This window comes from Anas platyrhynchos, chromosome 16, assembly GCF_047663525.1.
Source record: "Anas platyrhynchos isolate ZD024472 breed Pekin duck chromosome 16, IASCAAS_PekinDuck_T2T, whole genome shotgun sequence".
In the NCBI taxonomy this organism is placed as follows: domain Eukaryota; kingdom Metazoa; phylum Chordata; class Aves; order Anseriformes; family Anatidae; genus Anas; species Anas platyrhynchos.
In genome coordinates, this window is record NC_092602.1 from 9,450,677 (window position 1) to 9,476,298 (window position 25,622).

General features: G+C 58.3%; 1 protein-coding gene across 50 annotated transcripts in view; it reads left to right on the plus strand.

Annotated features, from left to right (window-relative positions):
* Positions 1-19,877, plus strand: part of IGLL1 (immunoglobulin lambda like polypeptide 1) — an 88,909-nt gene extending 69,032 nt beyond the window's left edge. For 32 of the 50 annotated variants that reach the window (XM_072024565.1, XM_072024571.1, XM_072024536.1 and 29 more), the window contains 2 exons: positions 17,531-17,566; positions 19,362-19,877. In XM_072024565.1, the coding sequence (XP_071880666.1) occupies positions 17,531-17,566; positions 19,362-19,681 (356 nt within the window). In that variant the 3' untranslated portion in view covers positions 19,682-19,877. Of the gene's footprint in view, positions 1-336; positions 418-560; positions 854-3,597; positions 3,694-3,811; positions 4,106-7,394; positions 7,456-7,597; positions 7,900-11,216; positions 11,331-11,473; positions 11,761-14,444; positions 14,520-14,637; positions 14,922-17,530; positions 17,567-19,361 lie in introns of those variants that run through there. The other 18 variants (XM_072024555.1, XM_072024554.1, XM_072024540.1 and 15 more) reach the window with 16 other exon arrangements.
* Positions 19,878-25,622: the final 5,745 nt, after the last annotated feature.

Below are 25,622 nucleotides of genomic sequence, written 5' to 3' on the forward strand. Positions count from 1 at the left end.
AAGGATTAGTCCTTCCAGCCCAGCACGGGCACCATCTCCTCGCCGTGTGGTCCCCTTAGCCCCTCCAATCCAGCTCTCCCCGGCTGTTTGGCCTCGTAGCCACAGGAGCTGGGGCGGAGGCTCCGTGTGCTCCACTTCTGGGCCTGGGTGCTGCCACGTGTCCCCAGCACGAGGCCGGGGACAACCCCCCTGTTCCTGCGGTGGAGGGGCCGGGCGGGGAGGAGGGGAGCGAGGCGCGGGACGTGGCCGAGAGCACGGGGCCGCATTTGCATGGAGGGGCCGTGCTGTGGCCGGGCAGGGGTTTAAGAGGGAGTCGGGGTCCGCGGCACAGCCCCGTCGGCGTGGGGACGCGCAGCTGGTGGGATCTCGCCATGGCCTGGGCCCCTCTCCTCCTCGCGGTGCTCGCCCACACCTCAGGTGCCCTGGACACACTCGCTGTGCCCAGCCTGGCCCTTTGGGCGACCGGGCCCTGGCCTCGTCCCGCTGCTGCGTGCTGAGGGCTGTGCATGTGGGGCACTCACTGAGCCTCATTTTCTCCCCTCTCTCCTCTCCCTCTCCAGGTTCCCTGGTCCAGGCAGCGCTGACTCAGCCGGCCTCGAAGTCGGTGAACCCAGGCGACACCGTGCAGATCACCTGCTCTGGGGGAAGTAGCAGCTACTACGGCTGGTTCCAGCAGAAGACCCCTGGCACTGCCCCTGTCACCGTGATCTATGACAATACCAAGAGACCCTCGGGCATCCCTTCACGATTCTCTGCTTCAACATCTGGCTCCGTGTCCACGTTAACCATCACAGGGGTCCAAGCCGAGGATGAGGCCGTCTATTACTGTGCGAGCAGCTACACTAGTGATGGTTTTAAATTGACACCGTGACATAGTGCAATGGGGAAGTGATACAAAAACCTCCTGCCATCACAGGAGCAGCTGGCTCCCTGCTGCCCTCTTGGAGGGTGGCACAAGTCCCCATCTCAGCATTTCCCTTGGGGCCCAAACCTGAAGGTGGCCGTGCCTGCTGTCCCTGCTCTACCCTCCAAAAGAGCCCCAGGGTTGTGCCCATCCCTCAGGGACGGGATGGCCCCAGCAGACCCATCCCTGCCCCATGCTGCAGGACCCAGCTGTTGCGAGTAGCCTCAGCTATGGCTGGTACCAGCACAAGACCTCTGGCACAGTCCCTATCTCCATGATCTATACCAACACCAACAGTCCCTCGGGAATGCCTTCACGATTCTCTGGTTCCACATCTGGCACTACGAACACATTAACCATCACTGGGGTCCAAGCCGAGGACCAGGCCATCTATTTCTGTGGTGCCTGGGATGGCAGCGCTGGGCACGGCGAGTCCCAGCAATGGGGAAGTGAGAGGCCAAGCTGCTGTGGTACCAGGGCCCCTCGGGTGCCTGCTGCTGCAGCTTGGGCCTGGTCTAGGGCCAGGAAATGCCCCTGTGAGCTGGGCCTGCTGTGTGGCATGTGCCCCGTTCCTGCACAAGCCCTCTGTGCTGCCTGCAGGAGCCAGGGCAGAGGAGCAGCAGAGTAAGGGGGAAGCGCAGGTGCTGGGGCTGGGGAAAGCCCCAGACGGCTGGGGCTGGCGCTGAGCTGGAAATCGTCTCCTCCCACCCTGCTCCACGCTGGGCCGGCTGCTGCCGCCTGCCCAGGGCCTGTCCCGTCTTGGTGTGAAGGCCTCCAAGATGGAGGCTCGGCACTGTGGTGGTTTTACTCGAGCGGGCAGCCGAGCCCCAGCACAACCGCTGTCTCAGCCCCCCGCCCCTTCAAAGAGGAAGGGGGAGAAAATACAAGACAAGGAGTTTGAGGTTGAAATGAGAATTGTTTAATTAAAGAGAAAGCGAATGTGGAGTAAAAGAAACAAAAGAATCAACAAGGCCGCGCGGAAGCACAGAGAGAAAGGAAAAATATTATCCCCTACTTCCCCTCAACAAGCAATGTTCAGCCACATCCTGGGAAGCAGGGCCTCAAAACGCGTAGCGGTTGTTCAGGAGGACAGCCCCCTCCCCGCCAGAGCCCCCTGTTTATTGCTGAGTGAGACATCAGGAGCTATGGGACATCCCTTTGTTGGGTTAGGTCAGCTGCCCTGGCGATGTCCCCTCCCCATCCCTTGACGACCCCAAGCCTGCTGGCTCTAGGGGGCTTGGAGGGAGTCCTGATGCTGTGCCAGCACTACGCAGCAAGAGGCACCACACTGGAGTGATACCAGTGCCGTTTCCACTACGAGTGCAGAGCACAGCACTGTGTGGGTTGCTGCAGGGAAAGGTGACTCCAGCCCAGACAGACCCAACACAGGCGGCTCTCCGGGACAGGCGTTGCATGCGTTTCACGGGCCTCGCTGCAAAAAGGCTTTTTGCTCCACTGAACAGATTTTGACCAAAACGATCGGCGGGCTGGAGCACCTCTCCTGCAAAGAAAGGCTGAGGGAGCTGGGCTTGTTTAGCTTGGAGAAGAGAAAGCTCTGAGGAGGCCTTGTTGCAGCCTTTCAGCATTTGGGGGCGACTTATAGGAAACAAGGAGACAGATATTTTAGAGGGGCACGTAATGATAGGACAAGGGGTGATGGTGTTAAAACGATAGCAGGCAGATTTAGGTTAGATACCAGGAAGGAATTGTTCCCTCAGTGGCGGTGAGGCTCTGCATCAGGCTGCCCAGAGAAGCTGTGGCTGCCCCATCCCTGAAGAGCCCAAGGCCAGGCTGGATGGGCCTTTGGGACACCCGGTGTGGTGGGAGGCGGCGTGCCCATAGCAGGGGGCTGGGGCCAGAAGAGTGTTAAGTTCCCTTCCCACCCAACAAAATACCGATTCTGTGATTCGTCACCCTGTGCCTGTTGCCTCTCGTGCCAGTGCCTGTTGCCTCCGGGAAGCGCCTGGCTCCATTTCCTTGGTGCCCCTGCAGGAGCGGTCCCTCAGCTAAGACACCTGCTGGCCTCTTGCTCTCGGGGCTGACAAACGCCAGCCGTCCCCGTGCGAGCGGCGCTCTGAGTCCTTCGCCATCCTCGGGGCTCCTGCTAACGCAGCCACGGCCGCTGGGGGCCTCCTTAACCCAAGGCACTTTGCTGGCCCCGGTGTGCTGGGGATCCTGCCAGGCCCTGGGGCCTCTTCTGTTGAGCCGCTGCCACCTGCTCAGCCCCTGTGTGCCTGGGCAGGCACCGGCTGTGTTGGGGACAAGCAGCAGCGGCCACGGACATGTAAAGCTGTGTGAGGGGAAGATGGGGCAATGGGGTGCTGAGGCCGGAGGGGTCTGCACCTCACAGCGGTGCTGTGGGAGCTGTGAGCGCTGCGTAGTACCCATAGTACCCGTAGTACCCGTAGTACCCGTAGTACCCGCCAGCCCCTGTGTCCCTGCTCTCCCTGGCTGCTTGGTTCCGTGAGTGCAGGGCCCCGTCTGAGGCAAGGGGCTGCGTGCGAGCGCTTTGCGCCTGGGTGCTGCCACGTGTCCCCAGCACGAGGCCGGGGACAACCCCCCTGTGCCTGCGGTGGAGGGGCCGGGCGGGGAGGAGGGGAGCGAGGCGCGGGACGTGGCCGAGAGCGCGGGGCCGCATTTGCATGGAGGGGCCGTGCTGCGGCCGGGCGGGGGTTTAAGAGGGAGTTGGGGTCCGCGGCACAGCCCCGTCGGCGTGGGGACACGCAGCTGGTGGGATCTCGCCATGGCCTGGGCCCCTCTCCTCCTCGCGGTGCTCGCCCACACCTCAGGTGCCCTGGACACACTCGCTGCACCCGCCCGGGCCCTTTGGGCTGCTGCGTGCTGAGGGCTGTGCGTGGGGGGCACGCAATGACCCCGTTTTCTCCCCTCTCTCCTCTCCCTCTCCAGGTTCCCTGGTCCAGGCAGCACTGACTCAGCCGGCCTCGAAGTCGGTGAACCCAGGAGACACCGTGGAGATCACCTGCTCTGGGAGTACCAACTACTATGGCTGGTACCAGCAGAAGACCCCTGGCAGTGCCCCTGTCACCGTCATCTATAGGGACAGCAACAGACCCTCGGGCATCCCTTCTCGATTCTCTGGTTCTGCATCTGGCTCCACAGCCACATTAACCATCACTGGCATCCAAGCCGAGGACGAGGCCGTCTATTACTGTGGTAGCTGGGACAGCAGTGCTAGTGCTGGCACAGTGACACAGAGCAATGGGGAAATGATACAAAAACCTTCTGCCATCACATGAGCAGGTGGCTCCCTGCTGTCCTCTTGGAGGGTGGCACAAGTCCCTGACTCAGCACTTCCCTTGGGGCCCAGTGCTGCCGGTGGCCGTGCCTGTTGTCCGTGCTCTGCCCTCCCACAAAACCCCAGGGTTTTGACCTTCCCTCAGGGATGGGATGGCCCCAGGAGACCGATCCTTGCCCCATTGTCCTGGTTTCAGTTAGCACAGAATTAATTTTCTTCCTAGTAGCTCGTGGAATGCTGTGTTTTGGCTTAGGATGAGAAGAGTGCTGATAACACCCCGATGCTTTAATTGTTGCAGAGCAGTGCTTATACTAAGCCAAGGACATCTCAGCCTTTTGCTCTGTCCTGCCAACGGGCAGGCTGGGGGTGCAGTAAGAGCTGGGAGGGGACAGACCCAGGACAGGTGACCCAAACTAGCCAAAGGGGTATTCCATACCATCTGACGTCATGCTAAACAATATATAGGGGTGGCTAGCTGGGGGGAGGGGGCCGGACTGCTTGGGGTTAGGCTGGGCATCGGTCAGCGGGTGGTGAGCAATTGCATTGTGCATCACTTGTTTGTACATACTATTACTTTCGTATTATCACCATTGTATCATTATTATTATTATTGTTATTATTATTTTGTTATTATTATTTTCCTGTCTTATTAAACTGTCTTTATCTCAACTCACGGGCTTCACTCTCCATTTCTCTCCCCCGTCCCAGAGAGGGAGGGGGGAGGGTGAGCGAACGGCTGCGTGGTGTTTAGCTGCCAGCCGGGTTAAACCACGACACCCATGCTGCAGGACCCAGCTGTTGGGAGTAGCATCAGCTGGTACTAGCACAAGACCTCTGGCACAGTCCCTGTCTCTGTGATCTATAACAATGACAAGAAACCCTCAGGCATCCTTTCAGGATTCTCTGGATCCACATCTGGCACCACAAACACGTTAACCATCACTGGGTCCAAGCCAAGGACGAGGCCGTCTATTTCTGTGGTGCCTGGGATGGCAGCGCTGGGCACGGCGAGTCTCAGCAATGGGGAAGTGAGAGGCCAAGCTGCTGTGGTACCAGGGCCCCTCGGGTGCCTGCTGCTGCAGCTTGGGCCTAGTCTACGGCCAGGAAATGCCCCCGTGAGCTGGGCCTGCTGTGTGGCACGTGCCCCGTTCCTGCACAAGCCCTCTGTGCTGCCTGCAGGAGCCAGGGCAGAGGAGCAGCAGAGTAAGGGGGAAGCGCAGGTGCTGGGGCTGGGGAAAGCCCCAGACGGCTGGGGCTGGCGCTGAGCTGGAGATCGTCTCCTCCCACCCTGCTCCACGCTGGGCCGGCTGCTGCCGCCTGCCCAGGGCCTGTCCCGTCTTGGTGTGAAGGCCTCCAAGATGGAGGCTCGGCACTGTGGTGGTTTTACTCGAGCGGGCAGCCGAGCCCCAGCACAACCGCTGTCTCAGCCCCCCACCCCTTCAGAGAGGAAGGGGGACAAATTACAACACAAAGAGCTCGAGGTTTGAGGTGAGAGTGACTTCACAGAATCATAGAATATCCCGAGTTGGAAGGGACCCGTCAGGATCATCAAGTCCAACTCCTGGCACCTAACACGTCTACCCAAAAGTTTAGACCATGTCATTAAGCGCACAGCCCAAACACTTTTGAAATTCAGACAGGCTTGGTGCAGTGACTACGTCCCTGGGGAGCCTGCTGCAGTGTGCAACCACCCTCTTGGTGAAGAACCTCTTCCTGATGTCCAGCCTAAATGTCCCCTGCCTCAGCTTAACACCATTACAGCAGGTCCTATCACTGGTGTTTACAGAGAATAGGTCACCTGCCTCTGCACTCCCCCTCAAAGGAAGTTGTAGACTGCGATGAGGTCCTCCCTCAGCCTCCTCTTCTGCAGGCTCAACAGGCCCAGCACCCTCATCCGCTCCTCATGCGTCTTCCCCTCTAGGCCCTTCACCATCTTCGTCGCCCTCCTCTGGACACTCTCCAAAAGTTTCATGTCCTTCTTGTACTGTGGTGCCCAGAACTGCACACAGTACGCGAGGTGAGGCCGCACCAGCGCAGTGTGGAGCAGGAGAATCACCTCCCTCGACTGACTGGAGATGCTGTGCTTGATGCTTCCAAGGATAGGGTTGGCCTTCCTGGCTCCCAGGAAGAGGCACATATTGATAGGACAAGAAGTGAAGATGTTAAACTGATAGCAGGCAGATTTAGAGTAGATACCAGGAAGGAATTGTTCACTCAGTGGCGGTGAGGCTCTGCATCAGGCTGCCCAGAGAAGCTGTGGCTGCCCCATCCCTGAAGAGCCCAAGGCCAGGCTGGATGGGCCTTTGGGACACCCAGTGTGGTGGGAGGCGGCGTGCCCATGGTAGGGGTTGGGGAAGGTGGGTGGTAAGGTCCCTTCCCACCCAAACCATGCGGTGATTCTGTGATTCCCCGTTCTTCGACCCATGCCCATTACCTCTCGTGCCAGTGCGTGTTGCCTCCAGGAAGCGCCTGGCTCCATTTCCTTGGTGCCCCTGCAGGAGCGGTCCCTCAGCTAAGACACCTGCTCGCCTCTTGCTCTCGGGGCTGACAAACACCAGCCGTCCCCGTGCGAGCGGCGCTCTGAGCCCTTCGCCATCCTCGGGGCTCCTGCTAACGCAGCCGCGGCCGCTGGGGGCCTCCTTAACCCAAGGCACTTTGCTGGCCCCGGTGTGCTGGGGGTCCTGCCAGGCCCTGGGGCCTCTTCTGTTGAGCCGCTGCCACCTGCTCAGCCCCTGTGTGCCTGGGCAGGCACCGGCTGTGTTGGGGACAAGCAGCAGCGGCCACGGACATGTAAAGCTGTGTGAGGGGAAGATGGGGCAATGGGGTGCTGAGGCCGGAGGTGTCTGCACCTCACAGCGGTGCTGTGGGAGCTGTGAGCGCTGCGTAGTACCCATAGTACCCGTAGTACCCGTAGTACCCGTAGTACCCGCCAGCCCCTGTGTCCCTGCTCTCCCTGGCTGCTTGGTTCCGTGAGTGCAGGGCCCCGTCTGAGGCAAGGGGCTGCGTGCGAGCGCTTTGCGCCTGGGTGCTGCCACGTGTCCCCAGCACGAGGCCGGGGACAACCCCCCTGTGCCTGCGGTGGAGGGGCCGGGCGGGGAGGAGGGGAGCGAGGCGCGGGACGTGGCCGAGAGCGCGGGGCCGCATTTGCATGGAGGGGCCGTGCTGCGGCCGGGCGGGGGTTTAAGAGGGAGTCGGGGTCCGCGACACAGCCCCGTCGGCGTGGGGACGCGCAGCTGGTGGGATCTCGCCATGGCCTTGGCCCCTCTCCTCCTCGCGGTGCTCGCCCACACCTCAGGTGCCCTGGACACACTCGCTGCGCCCGGCTGGGCCCTTTGGGCATCGGGGCCCTGACCTTGTCCCGCTGCTGCGCGATCAGGGGTGTGCGTGGGGGGCACTTTCTGACCCCGTTTTCTCCCCTCTCTTCTCTCCCACTCCAGGTTCCCTGGTCCAGGCAGCAATTTCTCAGCCAGCCTCAAAGTCGGTGAACCCAGGAGACAATGTGGACATCACCTGCTCCGGGGGTAGTGCTGATAGTAATGGCAAATATTGGTATGGCTGGTACCAGCAGAAGACCCCTGGCACTGGCCCTGTCACTGTGATCTATAGCAACGACAAGAGACCCTCGGGCATCCCTTCTCGATTCTCTGCGTCCACATCTGGCTCCACAAACACGTTAACCATCACTTGGGTCCAAGCTGAGGATGAGGCCGTCTATTACTGTGGTGGCTACAGTGCTGGTTTTAAATTGACACAGTGACACAGCGCAATGGGGAAATGATACAAAAACCTCCTGCCATAGCAGGAGCAGGTGGCTCCCTGCTGTCACCTCAGATGGCAGAGGTCCGTGACTCAACAATGCCCTTGGGGCCCAGTACTGCAAGTGCCTGTGCATGGTCTCTCTGCTCTGCCCTCCTGCAGAACCCCAGGGCGGTACCCATTCCTCAGGGAAGATATGGCTGCAACAGCCCTGTCCCTGCCCCAAACTCTGTACAGGTTCCTCTGTGCTCCCAGGCTGCTCCCGGAGCCCTGATGGCTGCCTCCCTGCCCAGATACAGACACTGCCCTAGGGCATCACTGCAGGGACTCAGCCTGCAGAAAGCACCAGGAGACCACAATGTGTGGATCGCTAAATATTGGTATGGCTGGTACCAGCAGAAGACCCCTGGCACTGGCCCTGTCACCGTGATCTATAGTAACGACAAGAGACCCTCGGGCATCCCTTCATGATTCTCTGGTTCCTTGTCTGGCTCCACGAACACGTTAACCATCACTGGGGTCCAAGCCAAGGACGAGGCCGTCTATTTCTGTGGTGACTGGGATGGCAGTACTAAATTGTCACAGTGACACAGCGCAATGGGGTAGTGACAAAAAAACCTCCTGCCATCACAGGAGCAGCTGGCTCCCTGCTGTCCCCTCAGATGGTGGCGCAGGTCTCTGACTCAGCACTTCCCTTGGGGCCCAATGCTGCAGGTGGCCGTTCCTGCTGTCCCTGCTCTACCCTCCAAAAGAGTCCCAAGGCTGTGCCTATCCCTCAGGGACGGGATGGCCCCAGCAGACCCATCCCTGCCCCATGCTGATGGACCCAGCTACTGGGAGTAGCATCAGCTACAGGTGGTACCAGCAAAAGACACAGGCACTGGCCTTGTCACCGTGATCTACCACAACAACACGAGACCCCTGGAAGCAATTCATGGTTCTCTGGTTCCACATCTGGCACTACGAACACATTAACCATCACTGGGGTCCAAGCCGAGGACGAGGCCGTCTATTTCTGTGGTGCCTGGGATGGCAGCGCTGGGCACGGCGAGTCCCAGCAATGGGGAAGTGAGAGGCCAAGCTGCTGTGGTACCAGGGCCCCTCGGGTGCCTGCTGCTGCAGCTTGGGCCTGGTCTAGGGCCAGGAAATGCCCCCGTGAGCTGGGCCTGCTGTGTGGCACGTGCCCCGTTCCTGCACAAGCCCTCTGTGCTGCCTGCAGGAGCCAGGGCAGAGGAGCAGCAGAGTAAGGGGGAAGCGCAGGTGCTGGGGCTGGGGAAAGCCCCAGACGGCTGGGGCTGGCGCTGAGCTGGAAATCGTCTCCTCCCACCCTGCTCCACGCTGGGCCGGCTGCTGCCGCCTGCCCAGGGCCTGTCCCGTCTTGGTGTGAAGGCCTCCAAGATGGAGGCTCGGCACTGTGGTGGTTTTACTCGAGCGGGCAGCCGAGCCCCAGCACAACCGCTGTCTCAGCCCCCCGCCCCTTCAAAGAGGAAGGGGGAGAAAATACAAGACAAGGAGTTTGAGGTTGAAATGAGAATTGTTTAATTAAAGAGAAAGCGAATGTGGAGTAAAAGAAACAAAAGAATCAACAAGGCCGCGCGGAAGCACAGAGAGAAAGGAAAAATATTATCCCCTACTTCCCCTCAACAAGCAATGTTCAGCCACGTCCTGGGAAGCAGGACCTCAAAACGCGTAGCGGTTGTTCAGGAGGACAGCCCCCTCCCCGCCAGAGCCCCCTGTTTATTGCTGAGTGAGACATCAGGAGCTATGGGACATCCCTTTGTTGGGTTAGGTCAGCTGCCCTGGCGATGTCCCCTCCCCATCCCTTGACGACCCCAAGCCTGCTGGCTCTAGGGGGCTTGGAGGGAGTCCTGATGCTGTGCCAGCACTACGCAGCAAGAGGCACCACACTGGAGTGATACCAGTGCCGTTTCCACTACGAGTGCAGAGCACAGCACTGTGTGGGTTGCTGCAGGGAAAGATGACTCCAGCCCAGACAGACCCAACACAGGCGGCTCTCCGGGACAGGCGTTGCATGCGTTTCACGGGCCTCGCTGCAAAAAGGCTTTTTGCTCCACTGAACAGATTTTGACCAAAACGATCGGCGGGCTGGAGCACCTCTCCTGCAAAGAAAGGCTGAGGGAGCTGGGCTTGTTTAGCTTGGAGAAGAGAAAGCTCTGAGGAGGCCTTGTTGCAGCCTTTCAGCATTTGGGGGCGACTTATAGGAAACAAGGAGACAGATATTTTAGAGGGGCACGTAGTGATAGGACAAGGGGTGATGGTGTTAAACTGATAGCAGGCAGATTTAGGGTAGATACCAGGAAGGAATTGTTCACTCAGTGGCGGTGAGGCTCTGCACCAGGCTGCCCAGAGAAGCTGTGGCTGCCCCATCCCTGAAGAGCCCAAGGCCAGGCTGGACGGGCCTTTGGGACACCCGATGTGGTGGGAGGCGGCGTGCCCATGGCAGGGGGCTGGGGAAGGTGGGCGGTAAGGTCCCTTCCCACCCAAACCATGCGGTGATTCTGTGATTCCCCGTTTGCCAGCCTGTGCCCGTTTCCTCTCGTGCCAGTGCCTGTTGCCTCCGGGAAGCGCCTGGCTCCATTTCCTTGGTGCCCTGCAGGAGCGGTCCCTCAGCTAAGACACCTGCTGGCCTCTTGCTCTCGGGGCTGACAAACGCCAGCCGTCCCCGTGCGAGCGGCGCTCTGAGCCCTTCGCCATCCTCGGGGCTCCTGCTAACGCAGCCACGGCCGCTGGGGGCCTCCTTAACCCAAGGCACTTTGCTGGCCCCGGTGTGCTGGGGGTCCTGCCAGGCCCTGGGGCCTCTTCTGTTGAGCCGCTGCCACCTGCTCAGCCCCTGTGTGCCTGGGCAGGCACCGGCTGTGTTGGGGACAAGCAGCAGCGGCCACGGACATGTAAAGCTGTGTGAGGGGAAGATGGGGCAATGGGGTGCTGAGGCCGGAGGGGTCTGCACCTCACAGCGGTGCTGTGGGAGCTGTGAGCGCTGCGTAGTACCCATAGTACCCGTAGTACCCGTAGTACCCGTAGTACCCGCCAGCCCCTGTGTCCCTGCTCTCCCTGGCTGCTTGGTTCCGTGAGTGCAGGGCCCCGTCTGAGGCAAGGGGCTGCGTGCGAGCGCTTTGCGCCTGGGTGCTGCCACGTGTCCCCAGCACGAGGCCGGGGACAACCCCCCTGTGCCTGCGGTGGAGGGGCCGGGCGGGGAGGAGGGGAGCGAGGCGCGGGACGTGGCCGAGAGCGCGGGGCCGCATTTGCATGGAGGGGCCGTGCTGCGGCCGGGCGGGGGTTTAAGAGGGAGTCGGGGTCCGCGACACAGCCCCGTCGGCGTGGGGACGCGCAGCTGGTGGGATCTCGCCATGGCCTGGGCCCCTCTCCTCCTCGCGGTGCTCGCCCACACCTCAGGTGCCCTGGACACACTCGCTGCGCCCGGCCGGGCCCTTTGAGCAATGGGGCCCTGCCCTCGTTCCACTGCTGCGTGCTGAGGGCTGTGTGTGTGGAGCACTCACTGAGCCCCATTTTCTCCCCTCTCTCCTCTCCCTCTCCAGGTTCCCTGGTCCAGGCAGCTCTGACTCAGCCGGCCTCGAAGACGGTGAATCCAGGCGACACCGTGCAGATCACCTGCTCCGGTAGCAGTAACTACGGCTGGTTCCAGCAGAAGACCCCTGGCACTGGCCCTGTCACCGTGATCTATAGCAACGACAAGAGACCCTCGGGCATCCCCTCACGATTCTCTGCTTCCACATCTGGCTCCGTGTCCACGTTAACCATCACTGGGGTCCAAGCTGAGGATGAGGCCGTCTATTACTGTGCAGGCTACTACAGTAGTGATGGTTTTAAATTCACACAGTGACACAGAGAGATGGGGAAGTGATACAAAAACCTCCTGCCATCACAGGAGCAGCTGGCTCCCTGCTGTCTCCTCAGGTGGTGGTGCAGGTCCCTGACTCAGCACTGCCCTTGGGGCCCAATGCTGCAGGTGGCCGTTCCTGCTGTCCCTGCTCTACCCTCCAAAAGAGTCCCAAGGCTGTGCCTATTCCTCAGGGACGGGATGGCCCCAGCAGACCCATCCCTGCCCCATGCTGATGGACCCAGCTACTGGGAGTAGCATCAGCTACAGGTGGTACCAGCAAAAGACACAGGCACTGGCCTTGTCACCGTGATCTACCACAACAACAAGAAACCCCTGGAAGCAATTCATGGTTCTCTGGTTCCACATCTGGCACTACGAACACGTTAACCATCACTGGGGTCCAAGCCGAGGACGAGGTCGTCTATTTCTGTGGTGCCTGGGATGGCAGCGCTGGGCACGGCGAGTCCCAGCAATGGGGAAGTGAGAGGCCAAGCTGCTGTGGTACCAGGGCCCCTCGGGTGCCTGCTGCTGCAGCTTGGGCCTGGTCTAGGGCCAGGAAATGCCCCCGTGAGCTGGGCCTGCTGTGTGGCACGTGCCCCGTTCCTGCACAAGCCCTCTGTGCTGCCTGCAGGAGCCAGGGCAGAGGAGCAGCAGAGTAAGGGGGAAGCGCAGGTGCTGGGGCTGGGGAAAGCCCCAGACGGCTGGGGCTGGCGCTGAGCTGGAGATCGTCTCCTCCCACCCTGCTCCACGCTGGGCCGGCTGCTGCCGCCTGCCCAGGGCCTGTCCCGTCTTGGTGTGAAGGCCTCCAAGATGGAGGCTCGGCACTGTGGTGGTTTTACTCGAGCGGGCAGCCGAGCCCCAGCACAACCGCTGTCTCAGCCCCCCGCCCCTTCAAAGAGGAAGGGGGACAAATTACAACACAAAGAGCTCGAGGTTTGAGGTGAGAGTGACTTCACAGAATCATAGAATATCCCGAGTTGGAAGGGACCCGTCAGGATCATCAAGTCCAACTCCTGGCACCTAACACGTCTACCCAAAAGTTTAGACCATGTCATTAAGCGCACAGCCCAAACACTTTTGAAATTCAGACAGGCTTGGTGCAGTGACTACGTCCCTGGGGAGCCTGCTGCAGTGTGCAACCACCCTCTTGGTGAAGAACCTCTTCCTGATGTCCAGCCTAAATGTCCCCTGCCTCAGCTTAACACCATTACAGCAGGTCCTATCACTGGTGTTTACAGAGAATAGGTCACCTGCCTCTGCACTCCCCCTCAAAGGAAGTTGTAGACTGCGATGAGGTCCTCCCTCAGCCTCCTCTTCTGCAGGCTGAACAGGCCCAGCACCCTCATCCGCTCCTCATACGTCTTCCCCTCTAGGCCCTTCACGATCTTTGTTGCCCTCCTCTGGAAACATTCCAACAGTTTCATGTCCTTCTTGTACTGTGGTGCCCAGAACTGCACACAGTACGCGAGGTGAGGCCGCACCAGCGCAGAGTGGAGCAGGACAATCACCTCCCTCGACCGACTGGAGATGCTGTGCTTATGGCATCCCAGGATAGGGTTGGCCTTCCTGGCTGCCAGGAAGAGGCACATATTGATAGGACAAGAAGTGAAGATGTTAAACTGATAGCAGGCAGATTTAGAGTAGATACCAGGAAGGAATTGTTCACTCAGTGGCGGTGAGGCTCTGCATCAGGCTGCCCAGAGAAGCTGTGGCTGCCCCATCCCTGAAGAGCCCAAGGCCAGGCTGGATGGGCCTTTGGGACACCCGGTGTGGTGGGAGGTGGCGTGCCCATGGCAGGGGGCTGGGGAAGGTGGGCGGTAAGGTCCCTTCCCACCCAAACCATGTGGTGATTCTGTGATTCGTCAGCCTGTGCCCGTTGCCTCTCGTGCCAGTGCCTGTTGCCTCCGGGAAGCGCCTGGCTCCATTTCCTTGGTGCCCCTGCAGGAGCGGTCCCTCAGCTAAGACACCTGCTGGCCTCTTGCTCTCGGGGCTGACAAACGCCAGCCGTCCCCGTGCGAGCGGCGCTCTGAGTCCTTCGCCATCCTCGGGGCTCCTGCTAACGCAGCCACGGCCGCTGGGGGCCTCCTTAACCCAAGGCACTTTGCTGGCCCCGGTGTGCTGGGGGTCCTGCCAGGCCCTGGGGCCTCTTCTGTTGAGCCGCTGCCACCTGCTCAGCCCCTGTGTGCCTGGGCAGGCACCGGCTGTGTTGGGGACAAGCAGCAGCGGCCACGGACATGTAAAGCTGTGTGAGGGGAAGATGGGGCAATGGGGTGCTGAGGCCGGAGGGGTCTGCACCTCACAGCGGTGCTGTGGGAGCTGTGAGCGCTGCGTAGTACCCATAGTACCCGTAGTACCCGTAGTACCCGTAGTACCCGCCAGCCCCTGTGTCCCTGCTCTCCCTGGCTGCTTGGTTCCGTGAGTGCAGGGCCCCGTCTGAGGCAAGGGGCTGCGTGCGAGCGCTTTGCGCCTGGGTGCTGCCACGTGTCCCCAGCACGAGGCCGGGGACAACCCCCCTGTGCCTGCGGTGGAGGGGCCGGGCGGGGAGGAGGGGAGCGAGGCGCGGGACATGGCCGAGAGCGTGGGGCCGCATTTGCATGGAGGGGCTGTGCTGCGGGCGGGCGGGGGTTTAAGAGGGAGTCGGGGTCCGCGGCACAGCCCCGTCGGCGTGGGGACACGCAGCTGGTGGGATCTCGCCATGGCCTGGGCCCCTCTCCTCCTCGCGGTGCTCGCCCACACCTCAGGTGTCCTGGACACACTCGCTGCGCCCAGCGGGGCCCTTTGGGCTGCTGCGTGCTGAGGGCTGTGCGTGGGGGGCACGCAATGACCCCGTTTTCTCCCCTCTCTCCTCTCCCTCTCCAGGTTCCCTGGTCCAGGCAGCGCTGACTCAGCCGGCCTCGAAGTCGGTGAATCCGGGAGACACCGTGCAGATCACCTGCTCTGGGGGTGGCAGCTACTACGGCTGGTTCCAGCAGAAGACCCCTGGCACTGGCCCTGTCACTGTGATCTATGACAATACCAACAGACCCTCGGGCATCCCTTCACGATTCTCTGCTTCCACATCTGGCTCCGTGTCCACTTTAACCATCACTGGGGTCCAAGCTGAGGATGAGGCTGTCTATTACTGTGGTGACTACAGTAGTAATTTTAAATTGACACAGTGACACAAAGCAATGGGGAAGTGATACAAAAACCTCCTACCACTACAGGATCAGCTGGCTCCCTGCTGTCCCCTCAGATGGCACAGGTCCCTGACTCAGCACTGCCCTTGGGGCCCAGTGCTGCAAGTGGTTATGTCTGGTCTCTGTGCCCTGCCCTCCCACATTGCCCCAGGGCTGTGCCCATCCCTCCGGGACGGGATGGCCCCAGCAGCCCTGTCTCTGCCCCAAACTTCCCCCAGGTACCCCTGTGCTCCCAGGCTGCTCCCCGGGCCCTGATGGCTGCCCCCCGCCCAGCTACAGCCACCAACCGCAGCCTTCCCTGCGTGCAGCAGTGCCTGCACCTCTTTATCTGTCTGTGCCCCTGCTGAGGTCCTGTGCCAGGACCACCTCCCCTGGGATGGCATGTCAGGACAGTGCCTGCTGCCCCCCACACAGCCCACTGAGAAGGTGAGACGGACTTGCAAGATGAATTTTGTTGTCCTTCATTGCTGTCCAGTAAAATGGAACCCATTGACCCGTCAGAAATACTTAGAAACTACTCATCCAATACAGGTGGTTTCAGCTTCAACTAAATGTTTTGTAAATAGTTTTGATGACTTTTTGTCATTTGCACCAGTGCCTAAGCTTTCACAGAGGCAAAAGAAACCTCTGAAACAGAAAGTATTTCCAACCACAAAGTCCTCGATGTATCATTTGTTTTCTAGTGACTCAGGAGATTCACCAGCTATGTCTCTTTCTATAACCACTTGCACAAACCACAGCATTTGAATATTTTTGAGTTCATTTTAAGTCAGTGTCTTCATTCCAGCTGCTCTGGCAGGGCATCCACATCCCCTGCACGTTTTCTTTTCCTCTATGGAATGATGCCAGCAGCTGGGACAGGGCAGTGGTGCTCCAGTGGGGTAAAGCTGAGCCCAGTGACCTCCCACCCCACCACAGTAATAGATGGGGTGGGAGGGATGGTGTACAGCCACCAAAGGCAGGCTGGCCAGGACTGGGGGGGCTGCACTAAAAGTGGCCAACAAGCAATCAATATTTGGGAGGTATCTGAGCGAGGGGTCTGACGCATGACTTCAGCCAAGACCTTGGCCAATGGTGGCACAGCTGCTGGATATCCCCTGGGAGAGATGGGGAGGATGCACAAATACCGTCCCCACTCCGTGACACGTAGCAAGCAGCTGGGCTTGGCTGCACACAGGGCTGGGCTCCCGCTTGGGGTGCATCTGCGCAGCCGTGCACTGCTGCGGGTGCTTCCTTGGTGGTGGGACCCAGCTGATCGCCCTCCATAAGTCGCTCCGTGTTCACCGACGGTCGTTCCCAGCAGAGGGTGAGTGCCCAGGTTCTTCCTGGGCTTTTTTTCATTTGTTTTCAGTTGGTTTTGTTTTTGTCCTCCAGCTTGTCTATTTGGTTGTGGTAGCATATCAGCAGTCTGTCGAGCCACACTGAAACGTGCTCATGTACCTTTCCCTGATGGGCAGGAAGGTTGCACAGGCTGCCTGCTCTGTGCTGCTTGCACAACTCTTTTGGTCCTTTGAAATCTGCAGAGTCCCTGCTGGTCACAGCCTGGGCTGCATTATTTGGGTCTTGTTCAACTTGTCTGAGTGCAGGAGCTCCTTGGTAAAGATATATTATAAAGATCTGTTTGCTGGGCAGTATGGTTATTTAGAGTTATGAAACAGAGCTCTTTCTCCTAAAGAAAGCTCCAGGTGTGCACTATGATTTGATGAGGGAATATACAGGGGGCTGAAGTGGAAGGCTTTGGGTCTGAGCACACTGGCTGGTCTGGCTGGCCAAGGACAGGAGTGCCTTGGCCAGTGGGGTGCTGGTGACTGGGAGTCCTGCCCTGGGCATCATCCAAATAAACACTGGGCCAGTGCTGCCCCTGCAAACATGTCTCTGAGTCCTTCCTCCTTGGTCAAATATGACCACGCCACCGCCATGAGCTATGGCCCTGATCAGCTCGGAGCTGAACTGCTCACTGCCATGTCCTGAGCTCGCTGGGTTGGTGAATGTTTCCTTTTCTTATGTGAGGAGATTCCCCCACACTGCAGCGCTCTGTCCGGGGTCTGTCCCTGTGCTCAGGGGGCCAGGAGCCCTCCCTGCAGGAATGCTCTGGCAGCAGGGATGCTCTGGCAGAGCCAGGGAGTGGAGCAGGAGCGCTCTTGGGTGCTGGGGCTTGCTCCACGGGGGCCGGTTCCATCTCCTGCAGCAAACACAGGAGCACTGAGCATGGCTGCTGCAGGACCCTGCTGCAGTGGGGGCAAGGGAGCAGCCCCGGAGGGGACATGGGGACACATCTCCTGTCCTGGCCCCAAGCAGCACCAGCGGCTGGGCTCCAGCACCACCACGGGGGCAGCGTGACAACAGCTGGGGACATGAGGAACCTTCATTCCATCACTGCCATCCCATCGTGTCCATCCTGTCACCTCCATCCCATTGTGTCCATTGAGGAACCTCCATCCCACCACTTTCCATCCTGCTGCATCCATCAGGACACCTCCATCCCACCACCTCCATCCTAACATCTCCATGGGACCCAGGACAGCCCCTGCCATGGCGTGGGAGGTTTTTGCATGGCCCTGTATCACTGTGAGGTGTATTTGGGGCCGGGACCACGTTGACCGTCCTGGGTAAGTCGCTGACCTCGCCTCGGTCTTTCATGGCCTGCCATGAAATTGTGACATTTTGTCGATTTTGGGTGATTTGGGGGTTTTTCTCGGACTTGGCGGTGGGCTGGGGTCTGTCGCCAGCGCAGGGACGGGCTCTCAGCGCGCTGTCGCGGGCTGTGTCTTGTCCCGGCGGACTCTGGTGTGCACCACGGAGGACTTGGGGTTATTTTGACAATTGAAAGATCTTAAAATTTGGCCAGAAAATGTGCCTGAGTTCTGTCTCTGCCAGAGACAGAACTTTTCAAAAAATCAGAAAATTTCAGAAAATCAGACTTAGGTTGATAAGAAAGTCAATTTTTGTCTTTGTCAAGAAATCAGTTTAGTCTTTATTGTTAGACCTTTCCTCTTGTCCTAAGGACTTAGTCTTCAGGACTTAGTCCTCAGGACTAAGTACTTAGTCCTTAGGACTTAGGACTAAGGACTAAGGACTAAGACTTAGGACTAAGGACTTAGTCCTCAGGACTAAGTACTTAGACTAAGAGGACTTAGACTAAGTCCTGAAGTTCTTTGTCCCCGGTCCCTTCTTGCCGGGGACCTTGAAGTGGCCCCGGTGCTGTTGGTGAGTCCGGGTGACACTGAAATGACTTGTCCTTGGAAGCTGAAATTCAATTTTTCAGAGGTATTGAGCGTGCTGTTCAGGTAAGTGCTGTCAAAAAAATTGTTATTTTGCTAAAAAGCAGACAGGAATAACTTTATTGCTTCTGTGTTTGTAATTTTTAGAAGAAATTTGCCAAAAAAAAAAAAAATCTGACACAAATCACTCAGCATAAGTCCAAGAAAAGTGTAGTTTACCAGTTTCATCAGCAGAAAAAAAAATTAATTGGAGGTTTCTCGTGTAGATAAAGATATACATTTAGATATAGATACAGATGAGATGTGGCTATTGTACATTTCATGAGATAGCCATCTCAGAAAGTACAAATATCCTTTACCAGCCTTTTCCATGGTGATTTTTAATTGTACTTATTTCTGAAATGAGTCTGAACATTCCTTAAAGCGGAGCTGGCCAGAAAATTGGCTGCTTCGTCTTTAAAATTTTAATTAAAATTAAAAAAATAGCCACACAACAGGAAAGAAATGGCATTATGGCAACTAACCAGAGTTCTAAAACCGAATCAGATTCAACAAAATATACATGGTTGAAATTGTGTTTGTGTGTATATATATATGTATAAACATACATATATTTATAAACACATATATGTATATATAAATATATGTGTGTATATATATGTATATACATATATATATGTGTATACATATATATGTATATATACATATATATGTGAATATATATACACACATATATATAAAAGATAATGCTTATATACATAAATATATATATAATATACATTTATCATAATCATGTACATAATATATAATACGTGTATATGTATATATGATGTATATTGAATAATTAATATATATTATATTAATATATAGTTATATATTTATATATTGATATATCTATATATGTACTATATGTGTGTATCTATGGATAATATATCTTTAATGTGTTTTATCTGAACACAGATCTATAATATATGTCTGTATATATATACACATAGAGTGTATATATGTAACACGAGGGTTTATGGGTGTGTGTGTGTTTTACACATACAGCCTTACACACACGCACACACGCACACACGCAGGTGGATGTGTGTGCCCTGTCTCTGCCTCCACTGGGGCTGTCAGTGACGCGCGGCAGGGCTGCTGTGGCGGGGTCTCACGGCCTTCTCCCCCTCTCTTGCAGGCCAGCCCAAGGTGTCTCCCACTGTCCACGTCTTCCCGCCATCCGATGAGGAGATCAGCTCACAGAACAAGGCCACCCTGGTGTGCCTGATGAGCGACTTCTACCCCAGCCCGGTGACGGTGACCTGGAAAGTCAACGGTTCCACCCGCAGCAGTGGCGTGGAGACCTCTGCGTCCCAGAGGCAGAGCAACAGCAAGTACATGGCCAGCAGCTACCTGACGCTGAGTGCTTCAGAGTGGAAGGGCGCCAACTCCGTCGTCTGCCAGGTCACGCACGACGGCACTCCCATCGAGAAGACCCTGAACAAATCCGAGTGCTAGTAAGCCCGACGGGGCACAGCCATGAAGACAGTGGCTCCTCACTCTTCCCATCCCTCTTGGCCACTGCTGGTGACAGCAGCCCCCCCTCCTCACCCGGATGTCCCTCTTCATGCCCCCGCCACCCCCCCATGCCTGTCCCCTGCTCCTGTCCCCCTCCGCCGGGTGTCACACGAATAAACACCAACACTGAACTAGCGCTGGCTCTGCATCCGTGTCTCTGTGTCCTTGTGCGCGCCAACCGCCCCGTGCGGAGCGGGGTCAGCCCTGGTGTGGGGGAGGGTTGGGGGGGAAGGCACACACTGGGAGTGCTGGGAGTGCTTGGGGTTCCTGGCTGAGCACTGGGAACACTGATGCACCCCCCTGGCACCTCCTACACCAAAGGCAGGGCACTCTGAGGCAGTTTGGGGCAGTCTAAGCACCGTGCTGGCACTGAGCGCTTGGCCATGGCCTTGTCCCTCACTCACTGGCGTCTGGGTGCCGGGTCCCTCACAGGGACTTGCTGCCCTTGCTGCGTGTGCTGGGGACATGGCCAGTGCTGGCTCCGTCCCTGTGTGCTCAGTCACCCCGGTGTCCCGTGGGTGGAGATGCCGGAGTGGCCGCTCACACGTTACGCTGTCCCCGTGCCTCATGCCTGCAGCAGCCTGGTCCCCACACCATGTGCCCCTGTGTGTGTCCCATCCCCATAACGGCCTCAGGGAGGTTTTCCTGTGGCCCCCACAGGGCAGCTCTGGGCAGACATCCTTGCAGCCAGCAAGCAGAAAGATCTGTGTGGCTGTCGGCCCTGCGTGCTCCCACCAAGTCTGTCTTGATTGCCTCAATGTCTCCATCCATCCAGCCCACCCCAGCACATCTGCCCATCCACCCCATTTACACCACCATCTCCACCCCATTTACACTCCATCTCCAGTCCATGCAAACACCTCCATCTATCACGTCCACCACAACACCTCCACACATTCATCCGTTCATCCCTCTAGCCCATCTACACCAACACCTCCCTCTACTCACCCACCCACACCAACACCTCCATCTGTCCCACCACCCTGCCCTCCGCCCACCCCATGTCTCCATCCAGCTGGTGGTGGGTGCAGGAGCAGGGGCCGGCCACGCTCTCAGGACAGAGATTTTTGTATGGCCTTAAACCGATGCTGGAGGAGGGACACAGACACCTGCACTTGGTGCAGCACTGAAGCCATGTCTGGCTGTTTTCTTCACTGTGGAGTTGTGACATTTCAGTGATGTGGGGGAACTTTTCTCCAGTTTGGGAAGGGGCTGGGGTCTCCCAGCCCCATTGATGTGCACTCAATGGCACTGAGGACAGTGTTCGATGGATGGGATTGGGCTGAATTTCATTTTCTTCCTCCAGCAATTGAGTTTTGTCAGTGGAAGGTGAAATCCTGCTTTGTGCCCCGTGCCTCTTTGTTGGGATTTCCCCAGGGACCAGCAGTTCTCCCCCAGCATGTGCCGGACTTGTGGCCTGCAGTCACCGTGTCCCTGAGCTGAGAGCTGGGACCCGCCGAGGGGGTGCAGAGCTCCTACGTGAGGATTTCTCAGGAGATTAAGCCAAAACTACAGTACAAATACCCTGCCAAATACAAACTCTTACAAGATCCGAGGGGGAAATGCTTCTGCCCACTGCCCTGCTCCTTGCCTGGCCAAACCTCCAAGGGGTCAGTGCCTGCTGGAGCAGCAACCCCAGACGTGCCAGGAAAGGAAGGGCCTCAGACAGCCCCTCCGTGGCACCGGGGCTCTCTTGGGCAGCAGCTCCCGGCCACGCAGGTCCCTGCCAGCCCCATGTCCCTGCCCAAATCACTGCCCCCATGGTCACAAAGCCAAGCCCCAGGGGCAAACTGCTGCAGGCTGCCCTGCTGCAGTGGCACAAGTGCCAAGATGGGCTGAGGGAGGGTGGCTTTTCTTTTCCTTCCCCTCTCGGGAAGCTGGAGGCTCAGCGCTCCTGACAGATCTGGCAAATGGTGCCCTGAGGCTCTGGCTGGAAAATACCGTGCAGGGGCTCCCAGCTGTGAGCTGGGCTCTGGCTTCGGAATTCAGACTTTGGAGGGGGGAACTCACTAATTATTGATTAAAAGATTTTGCTAAACCATTTCCGTAAGCATCAGCCCACTGAGGAAAGCGTGCTGAATTATACATCACAGCGCCGTGCTGCCCTGCCTCCCGCAACAGGGCCGCTTTGCACCCAAAACAGGGCCTTGGCATGGGGTGAGGCAGTGCCACCCGTGGGGGCACGGCAGCGCCCTGGCTGACCCCCCCACGTTGACCCCCCTGCTGTGGTGGGACTTGCTAACGAGCAAACGTGCTGATGGAAAACAACCCCGGGGCTCCGCGCCCAGCTGCAGCTCTCGCTCTCGATCTGCGGTGTCCTTTGGTGAAATTTTAAACAGTCGCCTTTTTTTTCTTTTTCTTTTTTTTCCCCAGCTTGCCATTAATTTCAAATCGAGGGGGACCTAATTTAGTAAATGACATGCTTCAGGAAGGCTTTAATTAGCTGCAGACGGAGGCAGCTGGTGCTCCCACGGGGTCCGGATCGCACAGGGGGCTGCGCGCCCAGGCTGGGGGTCGTGGTGCTGGCTCAGCGAGGGCTGTGGGTGGGGGGGCTGATAAATGGGGGTAGTTTCTCTCTACCAAAAGGCCAAATCCCCTCCACATCTGTGCCCCCAACCAGCCGGGGCGTGCTCTCATTTCCCACCCATCACCCCAAATCTCACTGCCGGTGAGCCTGGGCATCCCCGCCAGCTCGTGGGAGCTCGGCGGGTCGGGGCGACGTGGCAGCAGCTCCTGCCATGCAGCAGCAGCGGGGCTGGGGCACAGCAGGGCGGGGGCGTCCCCGGCCCTGTCGGCAGCTGTGAGCCACGCAAATAGCCGAGTTTCCTGGAGGCAACAGGGCTGAAACTCGAAAGCAAGAGCCGGGCGCTCAGAATAGCCTCAGCTGGCCGGTGGGAGCAGGCAGAGGGGCAGCTCGGCTTGGGGTACAGGGTGAGTGTGAGGCCCTGGGGGCTGCCCGGCCCTCCCAGCTTTTCCAGGAAGGTGTGGGGCAGCATCTCCAGCTGCGGGGGGTCTCCAGCTGCGGGGACGCACAGTGCTGAGAGCCCCTGGCCCCACCAGCCCCACTGTGCAGCTGTGTGGGGTCGGGGCGTCCCCGAGCTAAATTTACTCCCCAGTCTCCAATCAAAACTTGCGCTGGGGGGCCCGAGCTGGCAGAAAAAAGGAACTGAAACGGTCTCCAGCAAGCGCTGACGTGTGAAGCAGAGCGAGCGCCGCGCCAAGCGAGCGCCGTGCCGCGCGCCTCGGGCTGGGCCGAGCTGGCCTGGGCTGGGTCGAGCTTGGCTTCTGCTTGGGGATGGCAGCACCATGCCAGGGTGGGTGCCCAGCCTGGGCGACCCAGCAGATGCACACACACACGTGCACACACAAACACGCACACACACACATGCACACACACACACACGCACACCCTGCCTCACCAAGCGCACAGGGCCCCCAGGATGTGGCACCGCCAACCCCACACACCCGGGGCTGGGCGCGCTGCTCTGCCCATGGCCCTGTCCCTGTGTCCCACCCCCTGCCCAAGCTGGGCCCCCTGTTCCCACTCCACCACTGGGTCACCCCGAATCCTTGCTGACAGACGGAATTACTCCAGTAATTCCTGCCTGCCTCCAGGCAGCGCCATGGCTGAGCTTGTCCACGACACTGCGACCTGCCATGAAATGCATGAGGCAGACTCAAGAATCCCAAAATACAGAGCAGATTTCCCAGAATGTGTGAAATAAAATACATTAGGAATGTTCCCCCTGCAGCAGAGCCCTGGCTGCAGGCAGCTCAGAGAGCGCAGCTTCCATTGCACCATGATTAAAGGTGAATTAAATGAAATTAATAAATGCTTCAGGCGGGCTCAGCTGCAAGTACCACCTGACCGAAATCGCCCGCTCACAGAGAAGAGAAAATTTGCATGGCAGTGGCAAAACAGCAACCGCCCGCTGTACAGCTGGGCAGCCCGAGCAGCCCTGCCACTGGGATGTTTTTTTCTGGAGCCACGCACTCAGCCCGCGCGGAGGTAAATAGCAACAAATAGAAACTGCATGGCTTGTCCAGGTCATAAACAAGCTGAGCCAACTCAAAAATAAACACCTCTGAGATGCTTAAAAATATTTGTCATTTCAAGTTTAGCGTGTTAATAAAGTAAAACTCCCAACAGAGCTATGCACCTGTTCTGGAAAGGAAGCAAACACTTGTTTTCTGCCGGCGTTTACTGTAAAAAGCCGCGTTTCCTGATGCAGGTGCGCCAACAAAGCCATCTCTTGATGTCCTGAAAACAGCTTGTCTGAAAAATGAACGTGAGTTGAGCTTCATCGCTGTTTAAGACTCCCATGAGCGGGTTTGTAGCTTTCTGTTGGGACACATCGGGAGCAGGCACGGTGCTGGGGTTGGGGAGGTGGCGGCGGGGAGGCAGGAGCGGGGCCGGGCCCAGCGGGTGTGCGATGTGTGCGGCGATGTGCTCCGCCAGCCACCACGTCCCTGCCCCAGGCCCCCGGGCATGAGCAAGGTGCTTGTTTCACTGAGCCGTTTGGGGAAGTTTTTAAGCCAAATGCTGATTTTTCTCCCCACTTTGACAGCCTGACAGGGCCAGAGCTGTGGCATGGGGGGGAACTCACGGGAGGTGATGGGGACACTGTATGCATCCCAGGGCTGGATCCTGCACCCCACAAAGTGCTGCCCCTGCCAGCACACCCCATCCCCGGACAGACAGACGGCCTTTCCCCAGCCCCCTGCAGCCTCCCTGGGCCAAGTGTTGTTTTTTAAGTGTTTCTGCCATGTTTTTCAGCATTTTTAGAAGGGCACCTCGGGCTGGCCATCGCATGTACGTGCAGCTGCACTTCACCAGCCCCACAGCTGGGCCCGCGCTCCCCCCTGGCCAGATGTGCTGACCGCAGCCACGGGGCTCAGGGGCAGCACTTTATCTTGCTAAAAATTGCATCCTGGCCGAAAACAAGTGGCCACTTTGGCCAAACACCAGCTGGCGGCCAGGAATAGCCGTGGCCACGGCACGCTCGGCTTCCTCGGAACAAACTTTCCAGCACGTGGCACCGCGAGCGCCGCTGCCTGGCATGGCAGCCAGCAGGGCCAGGAGCAGGAGAAGCTCATTTTGGGCTCCATTTTGGCAATGGCTCAGAGAGGGGGTTTGCAGGCAGCTCCCCAGTGATGGTGACTGGGGTTTGGGAAAATGGGGGGTGAAGAGTTTTTGCCCCCCGACTCCAGAGCAGGCTCTGGTCTCATTTCGCTGCAGGGCACTGGGGGCATGTCAGTGCAGCAGTTTGTAGAAACACCTCCAACACTGCAAATGCTGCAAAGTGCAGTGGTAAGACAAGGAGTAATGGCCTTAAATTAAAAGAGAGTAGGTTTAGGTTAGATACCAGGAAGGAATTGTTCACTCAGTGGCGGTGAGGCTCTGCACCAGGCTGCCCAGAGAAGCTGTGGCTGCCCCTTCCCTGAAGAGCCCAAGGCCAGGCTGGACGGGCCTTTGGGACACCCGGTGTGGTGGGAGGCGGTGTGCCCATGGCAGGGGGCTGGGGCCAGATGAGCGTTAAGGTCCCTTCCCACCCAAACCATGAGGTGATTCTAAAACTGGGCCATGAAAGTGCCCATCCTGCAGCCATGTTGAACACAGGCTGAACCATGGATGCAGTGAAATTGTGTGTGTGTGTCTGTGTGTGTGTGTGTGTGTCTGTGTGTGTGTGTGTGTGTGTGTGTGTCTGAGGGGGGCTCACATGGCCAGAGGGCTTTGTGCCGCACTCCCCAGAGCCACCCGGTGCCACTGTGGCCACAGAGGCTGGTCCCCTCCAGCCACAGGCCAGCAGTGCTCCTGCTGGGCCCAGGGCCGCTCTGTGCCACGCTGCTGCACAGTGCCCCACAGTTTCCTGGGGCCTCT